The 19,762-nt window shown below is 39.9% G+C and overlaps 1 protein-coding gene across 1 annotated transcript; it reads right to left on the bottom strand.

The window, feature by feature from the left end:
• Nucleotides 1-26: 26 nt before the first annotated feature.
• On the bottom strand, nucleotides 27-13,488 carry LOC135517373 (retinol dehydrogenase 12-like). The gene is made up of 7 exons (XM_064941605.1): nucleotides 13,290-13,488; nucleotides 12,785-12,900; nucleotides 9,868-10,023; nucleotides 6,925-7,029; nucleotides 5,623-5,832; nucleotides 5,215-5,407; nucleotides 27-2,580 (listed from the first exon to the last, which is right to left on the bottom strand). Exons 1-7 carry the CDS (start codon nucleotides 13,298-13,300, stop codon nucleotides 2,478-2,480), a joined length of 894 nt encoding a protein of 297 aa, XP_064797677.1. The 5' UTR covers nucleotides 13,301-13,488; the 3' UTR covers nucleotides 27-2,477.
• Nucleotides 13,489-19,762: the final 6,274 nt, after the last annotated feature.

Genomic DNA, 19,762 nt, shown 5'->3' with positions numbered 1-19,762 from the left:
AAAGGAAACACACACTTACAATCATCCTGGTAGATAGATATTTTAATGCTCTATCATAATAGACAAATAGACCACATTTAACAAGGAAATGACATGATGCTAAAGGCAGCCCTTTGTAATTGTAAGTGTTTAGAAAAATTATAGAATCATTTTAGAAAACTGTTTTAGTTAGAATGTTTTTTTAAAAATGTAGAAAATATTATTTGAAAGCCACTATACAGTGGAAATTCATTATGAAGTCCGAAGTAGGTAAATACCCCTAAAGGGGAAGTCTGTATTTGAAACAGTAACAAAGTGACAATCCCGCCACTGATTTAGTAAGGAGCTGAGGGATGGGACTGGGTTAATGTCACCACTCTCAAATTCAGAGCTATTTGCAAGGACTGACCACCCATGGTATCAATATTATAGTTTTAACCATGGTTTGAGGCTATACAGTGTTTGTTAAAAATTACATTGTTTACAAGCAATAGAGTAAAACAATCTCATATTTTGATGGGGTACGGCAGTTGAACTGAGCTCATTAGGCAGTCAAGTTATATTGGGTATACAGCACCATTCAAAAGTTTGGACACACCTACTCATTCCAGGGTTTCTCTTAATTGTTTTACTATTTTCTACATTGTAGAATAATAGTGAAGACATATGAAATGACACACAGAATTATGTAGCAACCAAAAAAAGTGTTAAACAAATCAAAATCTATTTTTTTATTTGATATTGTCCAAAGTAACCACCCTTTGCCTTGATGACAGCTTTTCACATTCTCTCAACCAGCTTCATGGGGTAGTCACCTGGAATGCATTTCAATTAACAGGTGTGCCTTGTTAAAAGTTCATTTATGGAATTTATTTTCTTCTCACTGCGTTTGAACCAATCAGTTGTGTTGTGACAAGGTAGGGGTGGTATACAGAAAATAGCCCTATTTGGTAAAAGACCAAGTCCATATTACGGCAAGAACAGCTCAAATAAGCAAAGCGAAATGACAGTCCATCATTACTTTAAGACATGAAGGTCAGTCAATTCTGAACATTTCAAGAACTTTTAAAATGTCTTTATGTGCAGTCGCATAAACCATAAAGCGCAATGATGAAACTGGCTCTCATGAGGACTGCCACAGGAAAGGAAGACCCAGAGTTACCTCTGCTACAGAGGATCATTTCATTAGAGTTAACTGCACCTCAGTAACAGACACATTTACAAATCAACTGTTCAGAGGATACGGTGTGAATCAGGCCATGGTCAAATTGCTGCAAAGAAACCACTAAAGGACACCAATAATAAAAAGAGACTTGCTTGGGCCAAGAAACACCAGCAATGGACATTAGACCAGTGGAAATCTGTCCTTTGGTCTGATGAGTCCAAATTTGAGATTTTTGGTTCCAACTGCCGGGTCTTTGTGAAACACAGAGTAGGTGAATGATCTCATGTGTGGTTCCCACCATGAAGTATGGAGGAGGTGTGATGGTGCTTTGCGGGTGACACGGTCTGTGATTTATTTAGAATTGAAAGGCACACTTAACCAGCATGGCTACCACAGCATTCTGCAGCTATACACCATCCCATCTGGTTAGCGATTAGTGGGACTATAATTTGTTTTTCAACAGGACAATGACCCAGTACACCTCCAGGCTGTGTAAGGGCTATTTGACCAAGGAGAGTGATGGAGTGCTGCATGAGCTGACCTGGTCTTCACAATCACCCAACCTTAACCCAATTGAGATGGTTTGGGAAGTGTTGGACCGCATATGAAGGAAAAGCAGCAAACAAGTGCTCAGCATCATTTTTATGTGGGAACTCCTTCAAGCTGGTTGAGAGAATGCCAAGAGCGTGCAAAGCTGTCATCAAGGCAAAGAGTGGCTACTGGTTACTACGTGATTCCATATGTGTTATTTCATAGTTCATAGTTCTGATGTCTTCACTATTATATAATAAAGAAAAACCCTTGAATGAGTAGGTGTGTTCAAACTTGACTGGTACTGTATATCAATGGACATACATACATACATACATACATACACACACACACACACACACACACACACACACACACACACACACACACACACACACACACACACACACACAAATTAATTATATTAATTTAAAAGTCCCAAAATTGATGGAGCAGTTACAGATGAGTGATTTAATGTTGGTGTGATTACTTACTTATCGACAATAAACAGCAGTGTAATAATGTACAATATTATATGACTATGTGTACAGTACGGTAAAACAACAACAACCATATATCCATCTCAAATGCCAGTGGCAATGAACCATGTTAAATTGTATTTTAAGAAAAATGTTACATCTACTGTCAACTACATCATTTCAATTAAAATACCACATCATAATATGATATGTTGGAATGTATCCATGGGACAAAGGACTTTCATTTAAGATGCTGTACATTTGTTGTATTCTTCAGTGCTCATACATCTCAAAATGTAAGCCATACACCTTTTTGGAGTTATTCAATCCCATGACAGAGAAAGCATCCGGCAGCTTAGCTCCCACAGTTTCTGGGCCGTGTCATCGTCTGAAGCAGAGCTTGAGCAGTTGGCTGGTGCGCAGTCACTGTGGGCACACAGACAAGATGATCATGTATCTAACACAGTTTAATATAAAATAATACATACAAATGCAACAATATTAGAAGAAATGACATGTATTGATGAAGCCGGAAGAATCACACTCATCGATGTATTCTTTCAAACTAAATATCCTGCATGTGCATATCGACTGAGTATACCTAACTTTAGGAATACCTTCCTATACTGAATAAAAATATTTAAAAATGCAACATGCAACAATTTCATTGATTTTACTGAGTTACAGTTCATATAAGGAAATCAGTCAACTGAAATAAATAAATTAGGCCCTAATCTACAGATTTCACAAGACTTTGAATACAGATATCTGTTGGTCATAGATACCTTCAAAAAATAATATTAAAATGGGCCTCAGGATCTCGTCACAATATTTTTGTGCAATCAAATTGCCATCGATAAAATATAATTATCTGATGTCACAGTCATCTCTGTAGGTTAGAGTGTTTTCAACTTCCATGCAGTGAGCCTTTAAAGATCAACGGGACATCTGCGAGGCAGTGCTGAAGTTCAGCAGCACTCCATATTTGCTTTTCACCTGGTTGAGTGTTTCAAATCTCTCATCCATGGATGTAACTGCAGAGTCGATCACAATCTTGAAGTAGTAGTAGACTTCAAGGTTTTTCAGTGCATCAGTCACTGGTTCGTCAGGAGCCTCATAGCTGAAATGCCTCTTCTCTTTTAGAACAGCCTCCACATTAATTTCTTCACAAATGCTTTTGGCTGTTGTCTGGGACTCCGAGAATCCAGTTTCCCAGTATGTAGTGAGGGAGGCCTTCGCATTACATTCACTGCGATATCAGCAGAGGCGGATTGGAGGAGCTTGTTCATCTTGTTTGTCATTGTCAGTATCTCACACTATACGACACAGCAAATCAAGAAGCGTTAGGACCCAACTTCCTCTGCAAGTGCTTGTGCCTCCACTTTGGCCATAGGATCGTTGATCGTCTGTCTGGCTTCCAGTAATGCCTCCCGAACCTCAGAAGCCCGATACCTGATTGCATGAACACTTTGGAGCCTACTCACCCATCGTGTCACTCAATGACTTCACGGTGATGTTACCGCGTTTCTTCAAAATAGTCCATCTTTGTGTGCCAGCTGAAAAAGTGGCGAAGAACTTTTGCACATGCCCAAAAACCCAACTGCATCTTTTGAAGATTTGGCAGCATCTGCAATGACAAGGTTTAGAGTAGGTGCTCCACATGGGACTAACACAGCACTGGGATGTTTTATCAGCAGTCTGGCTTGTACTCCTTGGTGTTTGCCCTTCGTGTTGGCCCCATTATCATAAGCTTGCCCTCTGCAATCTTCAAATGGAATATTCAGCTCGTTCAGCTTATCTAAGATGACATTGGACAGATTCAAGCCTGTTGTAACCTCAACATTCACAAAGCTGAGAAAATGCTCTTTGATCTCTGGCTTTCCCTTTAAAAGCCACACTTCTCAGAATAATGGACATTTGCTCCTGGTGACTAATGTCAGGTGTACAGTCCAAGATAATGGAGAAGTACTTTGAGTCTCTTACTTGAGTCACTAATTGCTTCCAGAATCTTGTCACTCAATCTGTATCAGCTCAATCTGTGTGCGCTTCCCAAAGTAATGAGCATGTGTCACTCCATCTTTAATTTTGCTGAGACGGTTTTCCATAACAGGGTCAAATTTTGCCAGTAATTCAACCTCTTTTCGGAATGTTTCCATTATCTGGTTGGAAGAGTTTGTCTGATGAACCGCTGAACGCTAGGTTTCTGGTCAAGAGTCTGTCCCCGACTCACCATGCCAATTGCACGTGCAGCTGTGTAATGATCATGCGGTTTAGTCAGTTTCCTGATATGCCAGGAATGGATATGCCTGATATGGATGGATTATCTTGGCAAAAGAGAAATGCTCATTAACAGGGTTGTAAACAAATTTGTTCACAAAAATGAGATAAATAAGGTTTTTATGCGTATGGAAAATTTCTGGGTGTCTTATTTCAGCTCATGAAACCAACACTTTACATGTTGCGTTTATATTTTTGTTCAGTGTAATATTAAGTTCTCCCACCTTTGCCCTCAGAACAACCTCAATTCATCAGGGCATGGACTCTACAAGGTGTTGAAAGCGTTCCACAGGGCTGCTGGCCCATGTTGACTCCAATGCTTACCATAGTTGTGTCAAGTTGGCTGGATGTCCTTTGGGTGGTGGACCAATTTTGATACACACAGGAAACGGTTGAGCATGGAAAAACCCAGCAGCATTGTAGTTCTTGACACAAACCGGTGCGCCTGGAACCTACTACCATACCCCCGTTCAAAAGGCACTTAAATATTTTGTCTTGCCCATTCACACTGAATGGCACACATACAGAATCCATGTCTTAATTGTATCAATGCTTAAAAAATGTAAAATCCTTCTTTAACTGGTCTCCTCCTATTTATCTACAACTGATTGAGGTGGATTTAATAAACAACATCAATAAATGATCATAGCTTTCACCTAGATTCACCTGGTCAGTCGATGTCAAGGAAAGAGCAGGTGTTCATACACACACACACACACACACACACACACACACACACACACACACACACACACACACACACACACACACACACACACACACCTGTAATATCCACCACTCTCGGTTTCCAGTTCAGGTGCCACAGCACAGTAGATAGTGGTCTGAGCTCCTTGCACGGATGTCTTGGTGAAGGGACTGATCATCTTCATGATAGCTGCCTGAGGTGCGCTCAGGTGCCGCCACAGGTCAGTCTGAACCACGCCAGGGTGGAGGGAGTATGCCGTCACACCAGTGCCTGATAGAGGACAATTCAATTCAATACTTTTGACAAAAGGGTTGCAGCTTCAAACACCCTTCAGAAATCCTGTGGTAGCACTTTATTGTACAATAACAGATATGACCAGGCATTTGTTATGAATTTACATGGTAAAATGGTAATCATGCAGTAATAACATAATATTCATTATTGTTTGATTCTTTGGAACTGCAAAGTAGTAGACAAACCCAAACCTTGTAGCTTCTTGGCAAGGGAGCGGGTGAAAAGGACGTTGGCTAGCTTGCTCTGGCTGTACGCTTTCTTCTTGTCATAGCCCTTCTCACTGTTGATGTCGTCCAGGTTGATGGTGCCCCAGGAATGAGCCATGGAGGACACATTGATGATCCTGGCCGGGGTCGACCTTTTGATCAGGTCAACCAATAAGTGGGTCAACAGGAAGTGACCTAAGTGACAAGATGGAGTGCTTTGAAAGCATTTGATTGGTAGATTTGATGTTGATTCGTTGTATTGGATTCATGCATTTGAACTGTGGTTGTGCAAAAATCATATTCTGGTGATGGTCACCTTCAATCTAGTCTATTAGTTAGTATCACTTGTGATCTGACCTTTCATTACATCTCCTCTATACAACTTTAAAATGTGTCGACTGAACTTATCAGTCGTAAGAAAGACAATAACTGAATTCATCATCGCACTTCCTTATGTTACAGGTGGGTTAGCTGACAACATCACAAAAAAAGACGTGTGCTCTTCCATGGGGCAGAAGTCAGCCTGTGGTGGTTCTGGATGCTAGCAAGAAACTGCCATGTGGGGAATCGTAAGTGGCTCGTTTCATCTTGTTCTTGACACCAAGTCTTGTTTTGAGTTGTTTTGACTGATTTCATGTCAATGTTAATATGGCCGAAAAATACGCTACAGTAGCTAGCTAACCAACAACTGTACCAATGTATTTGAGCGATAACAAATGATTATTGTGAAAATGTATTTACGTTTTCAATAAACATTGGAGACACAAAATAGCTTACATGTTGTAAACAATCTAAGCCAACCCAGTTTGTTGTTCCCCATTAGCTGCGCCTGCGTCTGTTTAGCTACTAAAAATACAACCTGTCTACAGCTGCACGGCTTCCTTGGACAGAGATTTCCATAAAGCGTAAAACTAGTAAAATATCAATAATAGGAGATCAGTACGTACAAGTCACGACTTGTATGAAATGCTGTGTGGAACTTTGCTCATTTGCCTTTGGTGTGAATCACATGCATTCATCCTTGTGGTTAATCATTAGTAAATGATAAATTTATTTAGTGAGACGTCTGTCAAAATATAACCACATTTCTGTCCCCAAGAAAGTAAGCAGCTACATTGGCACTTCCTTATGGGAATGGGTAACGTTACTAGTACAGCCGTTTCGCAGTTAAACACTCATCTCATTTATCAATGGTATCTTGTACGTTCGTGCCCTTTTAGAATTATGTGAGGTCTGGCCAAAAGGGGAATTTTATTCCGCTTCCTTGTGCTACATAGTTTCACTTACCCATGTGGTTGACGCCAATCTGCATTTCAAATCCATCAGCTGTTTTCCCATGCGGACACACCATGACGCCAGCATTGTTGATGAGGATGTTGAGTTTCGTCTCCTCTACAGAAAAGAATATTCAACATTTTAAACGTCCAACTGTTGGTCAGGAGTGCAAATGAATCAATCCATTAAGTTGTGATACAATCAAGCCTGCATATGTTGAAAAGAGCATCTGAGGTTTGCATTAAGCAGGTGGCTATGGTAAAATAACAAGCAGTATAGGGTAAATCCATTTGAATTCAATCCCTTTTTAACGGCATTCCTTTTGGATTTTAACTAAATTTTCCATACGTTTGTCCGTGGAAGTGGTCAGAAAGTGACTATTTAGACCAGAATTGCAAAAAGAGAAAAGGTGCTCAAAATTGATCCATTTTGCATTCCCCACAATACCATGACACATATATTACCACTGGAAACGAGAAATGATTGAGTGAGATCATTTAAAAGCTTAGCGTTGTCAAACTATTTTATATCTTGAAGAAAAATGTTCATACAAATTGACATCTAAAAACAACTAAACTCAGATATTTTTCATATTCGCATATGTTGTAGCTTCGACCCCATTTCACATCTGAGGTTTTTGTGTTGTGCCCCGCCATCAGTTGAGACCCAAAAAGAACACAGGGTGGGTGTCATTTCCATAATATGTAAACATTACTTTCAAAGTGACTAGTGTTCCAATTATGAAAAGTGTCCAGTGATTTCAAGTCTATGTACAGGGCAGCAGCCTCTCATAGTGATGGCTATTTAACAGTCTGATGGCCTTGAGATAGAAGCTGATTTCAGTCTCTCGGTCCCAGCTTTGATGCTGTCTGTGTGGGTGGACCATTTTAGTTTGTCAGTGATGTGTACGCCAAGGAACTTGAAGCTTTCCACCTTCTCCACTGCGTTCCCGCCAATGTTGATAGGGGGGTGCGCCCTCTGCTGTTTCCTGAAGTCCACGATCAGCTTCTTTGTTTTGTTGATGTTGGGTGAGAGGTTATTTTCCTGGTACTACACTCCCAGGGCCCTCACCTCATCCCTTTAGGCGGTCTCGTCATTGTTGGTAATCAGGCCTACTACTGTTGTGTCCTCTGAAAACTTGATTGAGTTTGAGGCGTGCGTGGCCACGCAGTCAATGGTAAACAGGGAGTACAGGAGGGGGCTGAGCAAGCATCCTTGTGGGGCCCCCGTGTTGAGGATCAGCGAAGTGGAGATGTTGTTTCCTACCTTCACCACCTGGGGGCGGCCCGTCAGGAAGTCCAGGACCCAGTTGCACAGGACAGGGTTCAGACCCAGGACATCGAGCTTAATGATGAGGTTAGAGGGTACTATGGTGTTGAATGCTGAGCTATAGTCAATCAATAGCATTCTTACATAGGTATGATAGGATAGAGCAGTGTGCCGTGCTATGGCGATGCATCATCTGTGGATCTGTTGGGGCAGTAAGCAAATTAAAGTGGGTCTATAGTGACAGGTAGGATAGAGGTGATATGATCCTTGAATAGTCTCTCAAAGCACTTCATGATGACAGAAGTGAGTGCTACGGGACGATAGTAATTTAGTTCAGTTACCTTTGCTTTCTTGGGTACAGGAACAGTGGTGGACATCTTGAAACGTTTGGGGACAACAAACTGGGATAGGGAAAGATGGAATATGTCCATAAGCACTCCAGCCAGCTGGTCTGCGCATGCTCGGAGGACGTGGCTAGGGATGCCGTCTGGGCCGGCAGCCTTGCGAGGGTTAACACACTTAAATGTCTTACTCACATCGGCCACGGAGAAGGAGAGCCCACAGTCCTTTGTAGCGGGCTGCTTCGGTGGCACTGTGTTCTCCTCATAGTGGGCAAAGGAGGCGTTTAGCTTGTCCGGAATCAAGACATCGATGTCTGTGACGTGGCTTGTTTCCCGTTTGTAGTTCGTGATTGTCTGTAGGTCTTGCCACATACATCTTGTGTCTGAGCCGTTGAATTGCGACTCCACTCTGTCTCTATACTGACGTTTTGCCTGTTTGAGTGCCTTATATTCGGCCAAATTCCCAGTCACCTTGCCATGGTTAAATTCGATGGTTCGCACATTCAGGTTTGAACTAATGCTGCCATCTATCCAAGGTTGCTGGTGAGGGTAGGTTTTAATAGTACAGTGGGTACAACATCTACTATACACATCCTGATAAACTCAGTCACCGTATCAGTATATTCGTCATGTTGTTCTCGTAAGTTACCCGGAACACATCCCGGTCGCGTGCTCAAAACAATCTTGTAGCATGGATTCCAATTGGTCAGACCAGTGTTGAATTGTGGTACCATTTGAAAGTTTAAAATGTACTAAAATGGGAATGACATTTTTTCTGTCAAAACATGACACCCACACTGTATTCAAGAGCACGTTGTGTCTCAACCTATGGCAGGCACAACACAAAAACCTTCATGTAAAATAGGGTCTAAGCTACAACATATGCAAATAATAAAAATACAATTTAAAAAAAGTTTTTATAAATCTGAGTTTACACATTTTTAGATAATAATTTACTATTTAGATTTAAAACATTTTTCCCAGAAATGGTTAAATAGTTTGACAACCCTGTTTGTAAGCTTCTAAATTATATGAACTATATCTGAACTGTTTATATTTTCTAGTGATGAAGACATGGATGTGTCATGGTATGGTGGGGTATGCAAAATGGGTCAACTTTGAACATTTCTCTCGTGAATGTTGTCATTCAGGTCCAAAAAGTCACTTTCTGAGCACTTCTACAATGGGCAAAAATATGTATGGAAGGTTTTTGTTTTTTGTTCAAATCAAAAGGGGTGCTGTCAAAAAAAGTGAATGAATTCAAATGCATTTTGCCTATAGAGATTCCATGTGGAGTAACTAAGCAACTGAAAAAAGTTTCAAGTCATGTCTTATTCTCCCTTACCCTTGTTAATGGTCTCTGCAAACTCGCGGATGGACTTGGTGTCTGACAAATCAAGCTTCTTGATGACAACATTTTGGCTACCAGAGCCTTCTATGACTTCTTTCAGGGCCCCCTCAGCTTTCTCCATGTCTCTGCAGGCCATGATTATCCTGGCCCCTATGAAGAAATTGTGGGGGGGAATATTATTAAATTATTCCAGTTCAATCAGAATTCAACTCAGGATGTCAATCATACAGGCTTTTCGGGAGGATATTGGACAGAACATTCATATCTACATTAAAAAATATATATATTAGAAAATGTAAGAATCTCACAAATAACAAATAATAACCATTAGCAACCCTTGCTGGACAGTCACACACACACCAACAAGCCTGTCTGGCATAAGATGCTATCCAGTGGTGTATTGCTATTTTTTAGGTGATTTTATTAATCATTTAAAAAAGTAAATGTGTCCTAATTTCCTCAAAGTTTGTACCGACAGATGTATCCAATTGAATAGCATACCATTATAGAATATGCATAAAATGCATCCTCTGCCCACACATATCTCAATCAGTTTCATGGGAATAAGCATTTATATATTCTTGAATGACTATTTTGCGAGTGAATTAGAGGAGATGGTGTTAAACTATTAGCCTTCCTTGTATTTTGTTTCAATCAAAGCATAGTCCATTTGGAAAGTGTTCAGACCCCTTGACTTTTTCACGTTACAGCCTTATTCTAAAATGGACGAAAATGGTATTTTCCCCTCATCAAACTAAAACACAATAACAAAGCAAAAACAGGTTTAGAAATTTTAGCAAATGTATATCTAAAAATATAATATCACATTTACATAAGTATTCAGACCCTTTACTCAGTACTTTGTTGAAGCATCTTCGGCAGCGATTACAGCTTTGAGTCTTCTTGGGTATGACACTACAAGCTTGGCACTCCTGTATTTGGGGAGTTTCTCACATTCTTCTCTGCAGATTCTCAAGCTCTGTCAGGTTGGACGGGGAGCGTCGCGGCACAGCTATTTTCAGGTCTCTCCAGAGATGTTCGATCGGGTTCAAGTCCGGACTCTGGCTGGACCACTCAAGGACATTCAGCAACTTGTCCCGAAGCCACTCCTGCGTTGTCTTGGCTGTGTTTTCTTAGGGTCAATGTCCTGTTGGAAGGTGAACCTTCGCCCTAGTCTGAGGTCCTGAGCACTCTAGAGAAGGTTTTCATGGAGCTCTGTACTTTGCTACCTTCATCTTTCCCTCGATCCTGACTAGTCTCACTGTCCCTGCCTCTGAAAAACATCCCCACAGCATGATGCTGCCACCACTATCCTTCACCGTAGAGATGGTGCTAGGTTTCCTCCATATGTGATGCTTGGCATTCAGACAAAATAGTTCAATCTTGGTTTCATCTGACCAGAGAACCTGGTTTCTCATGGTCTGAGTCTTTAGGTGCCTTTTGGCAAACTCCAAGCGGGCTGTCATGTGCCTTTTACTGAGGAGTGGCTTCCATCTGGCCACTCTACCATAAAGGCCTGATTGGTGGAATGCTGCAGAGATGGTTGTCCTTCTGGAAAGTTCTCCCATCTCCACAGAGTAACTCTGGAGCTCTGTCAGAGTGACCATCAGGTTCTTGGTCACCTCCCTGACCAAAGCCCTTCTCCCCCAATTGTTCAGTTTGGCCAGGTGGTCAGCTCTAGGAAGAGTCTTGGTGGTTCCAAACTTCTTCCATTTAAAAATCATGGAGGCCACTGTGTTCTTGGGGACCTTCAATAATGCAGACATTTTTTGGTACCCTTCTCCAGATCTGTGCCTCGACACAATCCTGTCTCGGAGCTCTACAGACATTTCCTTCGACCTCATGGCTTGGTTTTTGCTCTGCCATGCACAGTCAACTGTGAGACCTTATATAGACAGGTGTGTGCCTTTCCAAATCATGTCCAATCAATAAAATTTACCATAAGTAGAATCCAATCAAGGTGTAGAAACATCAAGAATTATCAATGGAAACAGTATCTGTTTATTTTTTAATACACTTACAAAAATATTTTCCCTTTGTCATTATGGGGTATTGTGTGTAGGAAAAAATAATTTAATACATTTTAGAATAAGGCTGTAACGTAACGAAATGTGGAAGGGGTCTGAATACTTTACAAATGCACGGAATATCCTGCCTAGTGGCTCTGAGCTGTCTGTTTAAACTACCAGCACACAGCTCAGACACCCATGCATACCCCACAACAGGCAAATGAGAAAACTATTCAGCTTCAGCTAATCATCCTAAAATCTCATTGGAAACGAGGAGGAGTTTTTGGTGTAACAGTAATGTTAAAGGCTTACTATGCCATGGTATTTGGTTCTGTTATTTAAAATGCTAATGAATCATTATGTAATCGTGCGAGACATTGATTCAGCTTTAATCTAATTTTACTAAATGATCACCATAGTTAGAGAAGTGGTCATTTATTTGTAATAATAATGATCTTCTATTTGTAATAATAATAATTGATGAGTATGACTATTAGGTGTAGGCAACAGATCATTAGTCATTTTAAGCAATTGGAGGCCCCTTCCTGGAGCTGAGAGGAAGTGAACATAAATCATTGCACAGACACCAGAGAGAAGACAGGGAAGAAACCACCATCTACCTACTACACAGATTTATTTGGTTTGTCATCCTATAGTTTTTCATGAAATTTTGGTAATTAATATAATTTATTTACAATGAATCAGAATTCATTTTCCAGAAATAGTTATACCAGCGCCGCTCCTCCGCGCTCCAGCAGCAGGATTTGAGGAATCAAGAAAAGACCAATTGAGAAATAGCCCAAGACACATTCAACAGGTCATGGTGAAACATCTTGCATAACTGTTACAACACATTCCTGTATGGAAACGTCATCATGGATTTATGTATCACTGTAGGTTACCTCTCTTTGCCAGGTCCAGCGCTGTCTCTTTGCCAATACCAGTGTTGGCTCCAGTTATGAGCACTGTTTTGCCATCAAGTCTGTCTGTGGATGACCATGTTCTCCGGAAGAGATTTCTAAGACATTGAGGGAAAACACTTTTTTCCCTCTGCAATGACTCAGTAGGCCATAGGGTGTGGACCCCTGATAATTAAAAAAAAAGTGCGGAACAACTCTACCTACAAGGACAACGAATTTAAATGGAAAGACAATTTCCAACCACTGTTGAGCTAACATTAGAAAAATATAAACGTTAGGTAATTATCCACACAAATGCCAACAAGCCAGGCTATGGCAGTTTTGATTACATAAGTAACGTTATACACAAACATTATCCACAACATAAGCAGCTCAGTGATTATACTATACGTACTTCTTGATCGGGTACAATTCGTTGTGAAATACATACAAGTTAGTAAATTTGCCTATGCCAGAACAATATTTAAATAATTGTCGCTATACTCACCCAAACGGCATTTCGAAACAGAGCTACAAATGATGGTACTGAAATAATTCCGAACTCTTAATCCTCAATTGATTCGCCTATATTGAAATCAATGCATCCAATATTTCGTATCTGATTTACAGCCAAGCTTCGACAGCATGTCAAAAGTACAATTCTACTCATTAGCAGATACCTTTGATGAATGCGGAAGCAGACGTTTCATTTGCTGTCACTGTGTCACACGGGTGATTTTAGCCAATACAATCGTTGCAGGGAAATACAATACTTGGATTTTGACGAGACATGAGGCAATTCTGATACCTGGCCACAAGAAACAACAACAAGAAGAAGAAGAGTATAATACACTTTTTTATAGAAATAATATATATATATATATATTTTTAGATAAAGGTACATTTTCTACCAAACATTTGTTGTATTTATATTTATATTTAATATGGATCCCCATTAGCCAAGGCAGCAGCTGCTCTTCCTGGGGTCCAGCAAAAATTAAGGCAGATATCCTTTTTACAACATATACATTTCACAACACATTAAGTATGTGCCCACATGCCAATACTCTACTACCACATATCTACAACATAAAATCTATGTGTACCTGTGTGTATAGAGCATATGTTATTGTGTGTGCATGTGTGCGTGCGTGTGTCTGTGCATGTGTCTTCACAGTCCCCACTGTTCCATAAGGTGTATTTCATCAGTTTTTTTTTCTGATTCTACGGTTTGCATGAGTTACTTGATGTGGAATAGAGTTCCATGTAGTCATGGCTCTATGTAGTATGTGCGCCTCTCATAACCTGTTCTGGACTTGGGGACTGTGAAGAGACCTCAGGTGGCATGTCTTGTGGGTTATGCATGGGTGTCATATGTCAATTCCATATGTCAATACTTTTCAGAAATACAAGTAGTGATGCAGTCGATCTCTTCTCTACTTTGAGCCAGGAGAGATTGACATGCATATTATTAATGATAGCTCTCTGTGTACATTTAAGGGTCAGCCATGCTGCCCTGTTCTGGGCCAATTATGATTTTCCTCTTTGTGGCATCTGACCACACGACTGGACAGTAGTCCAGGTGCAATAAAACTAGGGCCTGTCGGACCTGCCTTGGAGATAGCGTTGTTAAGAAGGCAAAGCTGAGCTTTATAACGGACAGACCTCTCCACATCTTAGATACTGTTGCATCAATATGTTTTGACCATGACCGTTTGCAATCCAGGGTTACTCCAAGCAGTTTAGTTTCCTAATCTTCCTTCATTAATTGTGCCTGCTCCATTAATCAAAATTATGTTTTTATAGTAGTGTAGTAACTGGATGAATGAATAGGCCTATGCATGGGACAGTAGATTAAATATGTATGCCTCGTGTAGGGACGAGGGAAATTTTGATGGAGGTCATCAGCTTTAGAAGAATCAACAATGGTTTTGTTTCATTGGCTCATAACTAAGGGAGAGATATATAACTTAGAGACAGTATATATGTCAAACTTGAAGTTAAGTCCCTTAACAAGTTGGCTCGATGATGCTACCTGTTTGGACTGTTAGCATGTTAACAATGATGAAGTAGTATATCCTTGTGATATATCAGTTATTTAAGCCAATATTTCCTAATGTCTGACTTTTAAAGAGAGTGGGATGAAAGTGCTCAGATATTTCTCATGAGATCACATCGTGTCTTTGGTGATGTAGGCCAACGCCTATCTGTAAAGTTACATGTAAATGTATGTAAATGAAATGCACGAGTAGCTTTAATTCATAGTCAAGCATAATTGGGCAAATTCAGGTTGAAGAACTTATTGAAGATATTGACTGATTCAACCTACTTAATCTTTGCACTGCGTGTCCATTAATGCCCACTAGATGGAGTACTTCAATCAATAAAACCTTATTTTGCCTTTCAAATCAAATCAAATTTGTTATTGGTCACATACACATATTTAGCAGATGTTATTGCGGGTGTAGCGAATTGCTTGTGTTCATAGCTCCAACAGTGCAGTAATATCTAACAATTCACAACTAAACACACAATCTAAAAGTAAAATCATGAGATTAAGAAATATATAAATATTAGGACGAGCAATGTAGGAGTGGCATTGACTAAAATACAGTAGAAAAGAATACAGTATATACATATGAGATGAGTAAAGCAGTATGTAAACATTATTAAAGTGCCTAGTGTTCCAATGTCATTATTATTCCTGAGGGTCTTTCACTTGTTATGACTTTTTTAGCTGGATAAATTGCTAAACACCACCTTAATTCATGTGCAAGTTGTTGATGAAGAGAAAAATAGTTAATGCAATTCTGATAAAAAGGTGGTCTGGTAGGAAATTGAAAACATTTCAACATGTGAAATGGGGCAAAGCACTGCGATGAAAACATGGGGCTTCATTTGAACTTCATGCTGACTTAGTTCGAGGACAATAGCAATGGATTATGGACAGGACAGTCACACTAGCTGTGCCAATCATTGCTTTAAGCCTATGGCCATGCTTTCTTGGCATCATATGCCTCTTGTCCTACAGTATGTGTGGTTCATTGACTAAATAGAGGTTTGGATTCTCTCCAGTGCACACAGCCAGTATGGGCATGGGTATGGGCATGGGCGTGAAGGTGGGTTTTGGAAAGGTGCAGAGACCACTGCTGTGGATACCCCAATCTCTGACACACAGTTTGTGGAAATATATCCTCTGAGGTTTGTCCATTTTGGGCTCCAATCGCTGTATAAAATGTGTAAGCAATTTTCTGCATCTAAAGCAGCTTGATTGGGAGCCATGTTTTCAGTCACTGTTGCTACTGTTACTGTTTTTCAAGGGCGTTTGAATAATCCGACTGTATGTGTGAGAGTTTTAACGTGTTTCACAAGTCACCTTTTCTACCCGACTTGAAGTTCGAGTTTTGTTCATAGTAGTCAGGGTATAACTTAGTCTTTGCCGTTGTTGAAGTTTGGTGAAGTGTTACCTGACATGTAGCTTTAGTGACTGCCTGACCCCTCCAACATTTTTTTTGTCATTGCCATATGAGAGATTCCATATGGAAATAATGTTACATTTTATAACAACGTTCATAAAAATGCAATTTTAGCAGCATTTTTATACACCTTTTATATTATAAACGCTTATAAATTGCAATACTTATAATGCTTATCGGTTGTTCCACTAACATGAAATAAATAATAATCTTCAGAGATGATTTTGTCAAGGCAACAAAATAACAAGGGCTTTACAATGGTGAGACATGGATACATTTTTTGATGAAGAGGGTTGAAATGTTCCTGGAAGTGACACAGTGTTGATGGAGGGACATGTCAAAATGCTGAATTTTGGCACTTCAGCAAGCCTTTATTCAAATTATTTTTTATTGTATTCTCCATGTGTTCTATATTAAAGAGCACTTCATTTAATGTAACAGGCTTAGAAAAGTATATATTGATGCACAATTTCTACTTAAAATATAAAAGGGACACAAAAAGCACTCATTTTGTGGAATGACCCTTATACACGCTCATAAATGTTTATAAATATGTACAAATAATAAAATATTTATGAAATAGGCCTATTAATTATTTTTTTATGAAAGTTGTTATAAAGTGTTACCCTAATACTAATTTCTGGTATGTTTTTCACTTATGTCTCATTGTTCATCATCAGTCTTACTCTCAGGCGACACAGATACTATTATGGCCTGCTGTGTTGATTGAAAACAATGACTTAGTGTTGAAAATGTTTCCTTCTGAGCGTTCAGCGTCTGGTGTGTTAGGATACAAAATCATCTTGCGAGGTAAGACCCCATTGACAGCCCAGAAACATTTGGAAATTGTTAGCTTCTTCCTGACATACGTATGGGCTTCCTGACATATGGGATACAAATGTAATGAGTCACCCCTCAAAGTGTATTTTCTTGCTATCTAGTTCATTACTTTTTAAAGAGACAGTTGTTATTTCTGTGTAATATAGTATGACATAGTACACACCAACTATTTAATTCTAACATTTTACGTTTTAGCTCAAGTTCCTTGTGGTTGACACAGATCTTCTGCTGGTAATAGTGAACCCAGAGGGGGTCTCAGCTGTATATCAGATATAAAATTGATAAACCAGTTTATTAAGACATTTAACCACGGCTCCAAATCTAGCTTTGAACAGAGCAGATTAGAAACAGAAACCATCATCACCGGATGGATCTTCCTTTAATTGCTTCCATCCCTGTTTGAGTTTGTTTGTTTTCTAATGGTTCACTCACATTTGTTTTTCATTTGCCAGATTTACAACTTCACTACCGGGAGGACCCCTCCGACTTGATCCAAGATGTCACCCACTAGGGGAAGTCGTCTTGTGTGTCAGTGCAAAATGTGCTGATGGAGGGAAACTGGGTGTCTGTCTGGGTCAGGACCCAGGAGCCTAGGTTCTTCTTTCTGAGTTATGACCTAATGTAAACTGCCACTTGGAGCTCATATCCATGTGTGTGTGCATGAGACACACACATATGGACAATTATCACATTTAATAGAGGTTTGTTCTTTATTGAAGTCATTATCTCACCCTACAGGACAGACAGAAAAAAATACAGCACACACAAACACACACTGTTATGGTGTTTTGTGATTTTAGGGATGCAAAATATTAAAAGAGTTTAGGGTGGTGACATGCAGAGCAAATTGGAATCTCAAAGCAGTAGTATACAGTAATGTGTTGAAAGGTTCCAGGTACTCTTTGTGCCAGGTACTCAGAGCACTGCCTAGCATGTTGGCCCAGTGCTGTATCAAAACAGACACCCTGTGAATAACTGATCCCCTCTATTATCACGCCTGACTGCCACTAACAGGACTAGACAATGGAGTTAAAACCATACGGCACCTGAGGCAAAAGCTTTAAAGCCTATAGCGTGTGTGTGTGTGTGTGTGTGTGTGTGTGTGTGTGTGTGTGTGTGTGTGTGTGTGTGTGTGTGTGTGTGTGTGTGTGTGTGTGTGTGTGTGTGTGTGTGTGTGTGTGTGTGTGTGTGTGTGTGTGCGTGCGTGTGTTTGTGTGTGTGTAAGTGAGAGTGGCAGTACAGCAAAATATTTAAAGCCTGTAGCGTGTTGTGTGTGTGTGTGTGTGTGTGTGTGTGTGTGTGTGTGTACCACTTCACAGCATGCAGTGGTCTGTTTGATGATAACGTGTGAGACAAAACACGTCAGCGCCAGGTCTTCGGTAGGGTAGCTTAGATCCATTCAAAACAGTGCACCCGGCTTGCAACACAAGCAGAGATGAAAGAGAAGTGTGCAAACGTACAGTACGAAATGTTGACAACTATTTTAAGGTAACAATACAATAATAATTCTTTGTATTTAGTCAGTTATTCTTTAGTCATTCCAGTGGTATTTATTCAATGTCAATTCGAAGTGAAAAGTATTGGTCTATAGACTCAAATTGTGTATGCCCTCCGGAGGTTTCTTACTGAACCCATTAACCTTGTATCTAGAGATTTACTTCCACTATGTTTCTCCTGGCACATTTGGTCAATCACAAGCCTGTAGAATATAATATCAGTTTATACATACATATACATATACGTACTGTGGATATTTTGTTTGCTTTCATTCATTCAAAGGATATCATTGAGGCTGTGAATACTTTAGTGAGATGTCACAATTCATTCTTTGTTGCTTTGCTGTCCACTGTCCTTGGTTGTGAATCTCTAGTCTTGATCATTGTCTTGTTCTAAGTCATGGGTGCACTACTCATTTTGACATGAGGTCAAATACTCAGAATGGAACTAAAAAGGTTGAGAAATAGAACAGAGGCAATATAGACTAAAGATACAAGATAATGTACATTCTCTTCCAACAGTTTCCTGCAGAGTGCTGGTTGATGTGAGTTTGCATACAGGCCTCTTTTACTGAGTTGTGTCACTGAATAGATTAAAGAGATGAATGGAAGAGGAAGTAGTCAACCTCTCGCTGACCTTTCAGCTCCAGTTAAACATTTTCAAGTCTGCCCGCTGACCAGTGGATGACTGGCTTCCAAGTTATGGTTGTTTCTGGAAATGTGGATTTTTACAGAAGTTAGACATTTGTGTTCAAAGGTTAGGAGGTCGATTTTGGAGGACAATATGTTAGTAAAACGTTCTTTGAAGACAGTAATCAGGTTTCCATCCAACCTTTTTATGCCAGTACGTGTTGCATAAAATGATGTCACGACAGGCATGACGGAAACAGCAAATTGTTGGTAAACTTTCCAAATGTTGACAAAAACAAAGTACGCTAAACAAGTTGGGATATTTTTGTGTCTTTAAAATTTCTTATGAAAGAAATGGCGGTGGAAACACTTTTATGCGCAAATATTGATATACCGTAATAACCATCATATCGAATTAAGCTTGGAGTCACGCGATTATATGTTATGTGGTCCTCCCACTATGACTCTGGAAATCATGCAGTTTATTAGGCAACAGCTGACATATTAATAATAATGTAATGATAATGAACCACCGGGTG

The sequence above is a fragment of the Oncorhynchus masou genome, chromosome 28 (assembly GCF_036934945.1).
Source record: "Oncorhynchus masou masou isolate Uvic2021 chromosome 28, UVic_Omas_1.1, whole genome shotgun sequence".
NCBI lineage: Eukaryota > Metazoa > Chordata > Actinopteri > Salmoniformes > Salmonidae > Oncorhynchus > Oncorhynchus masou.
Note: the sequence above shows the minus strand (reverse complement) of the source record. Positions and strands in the feature narration are given on the sequence as shown.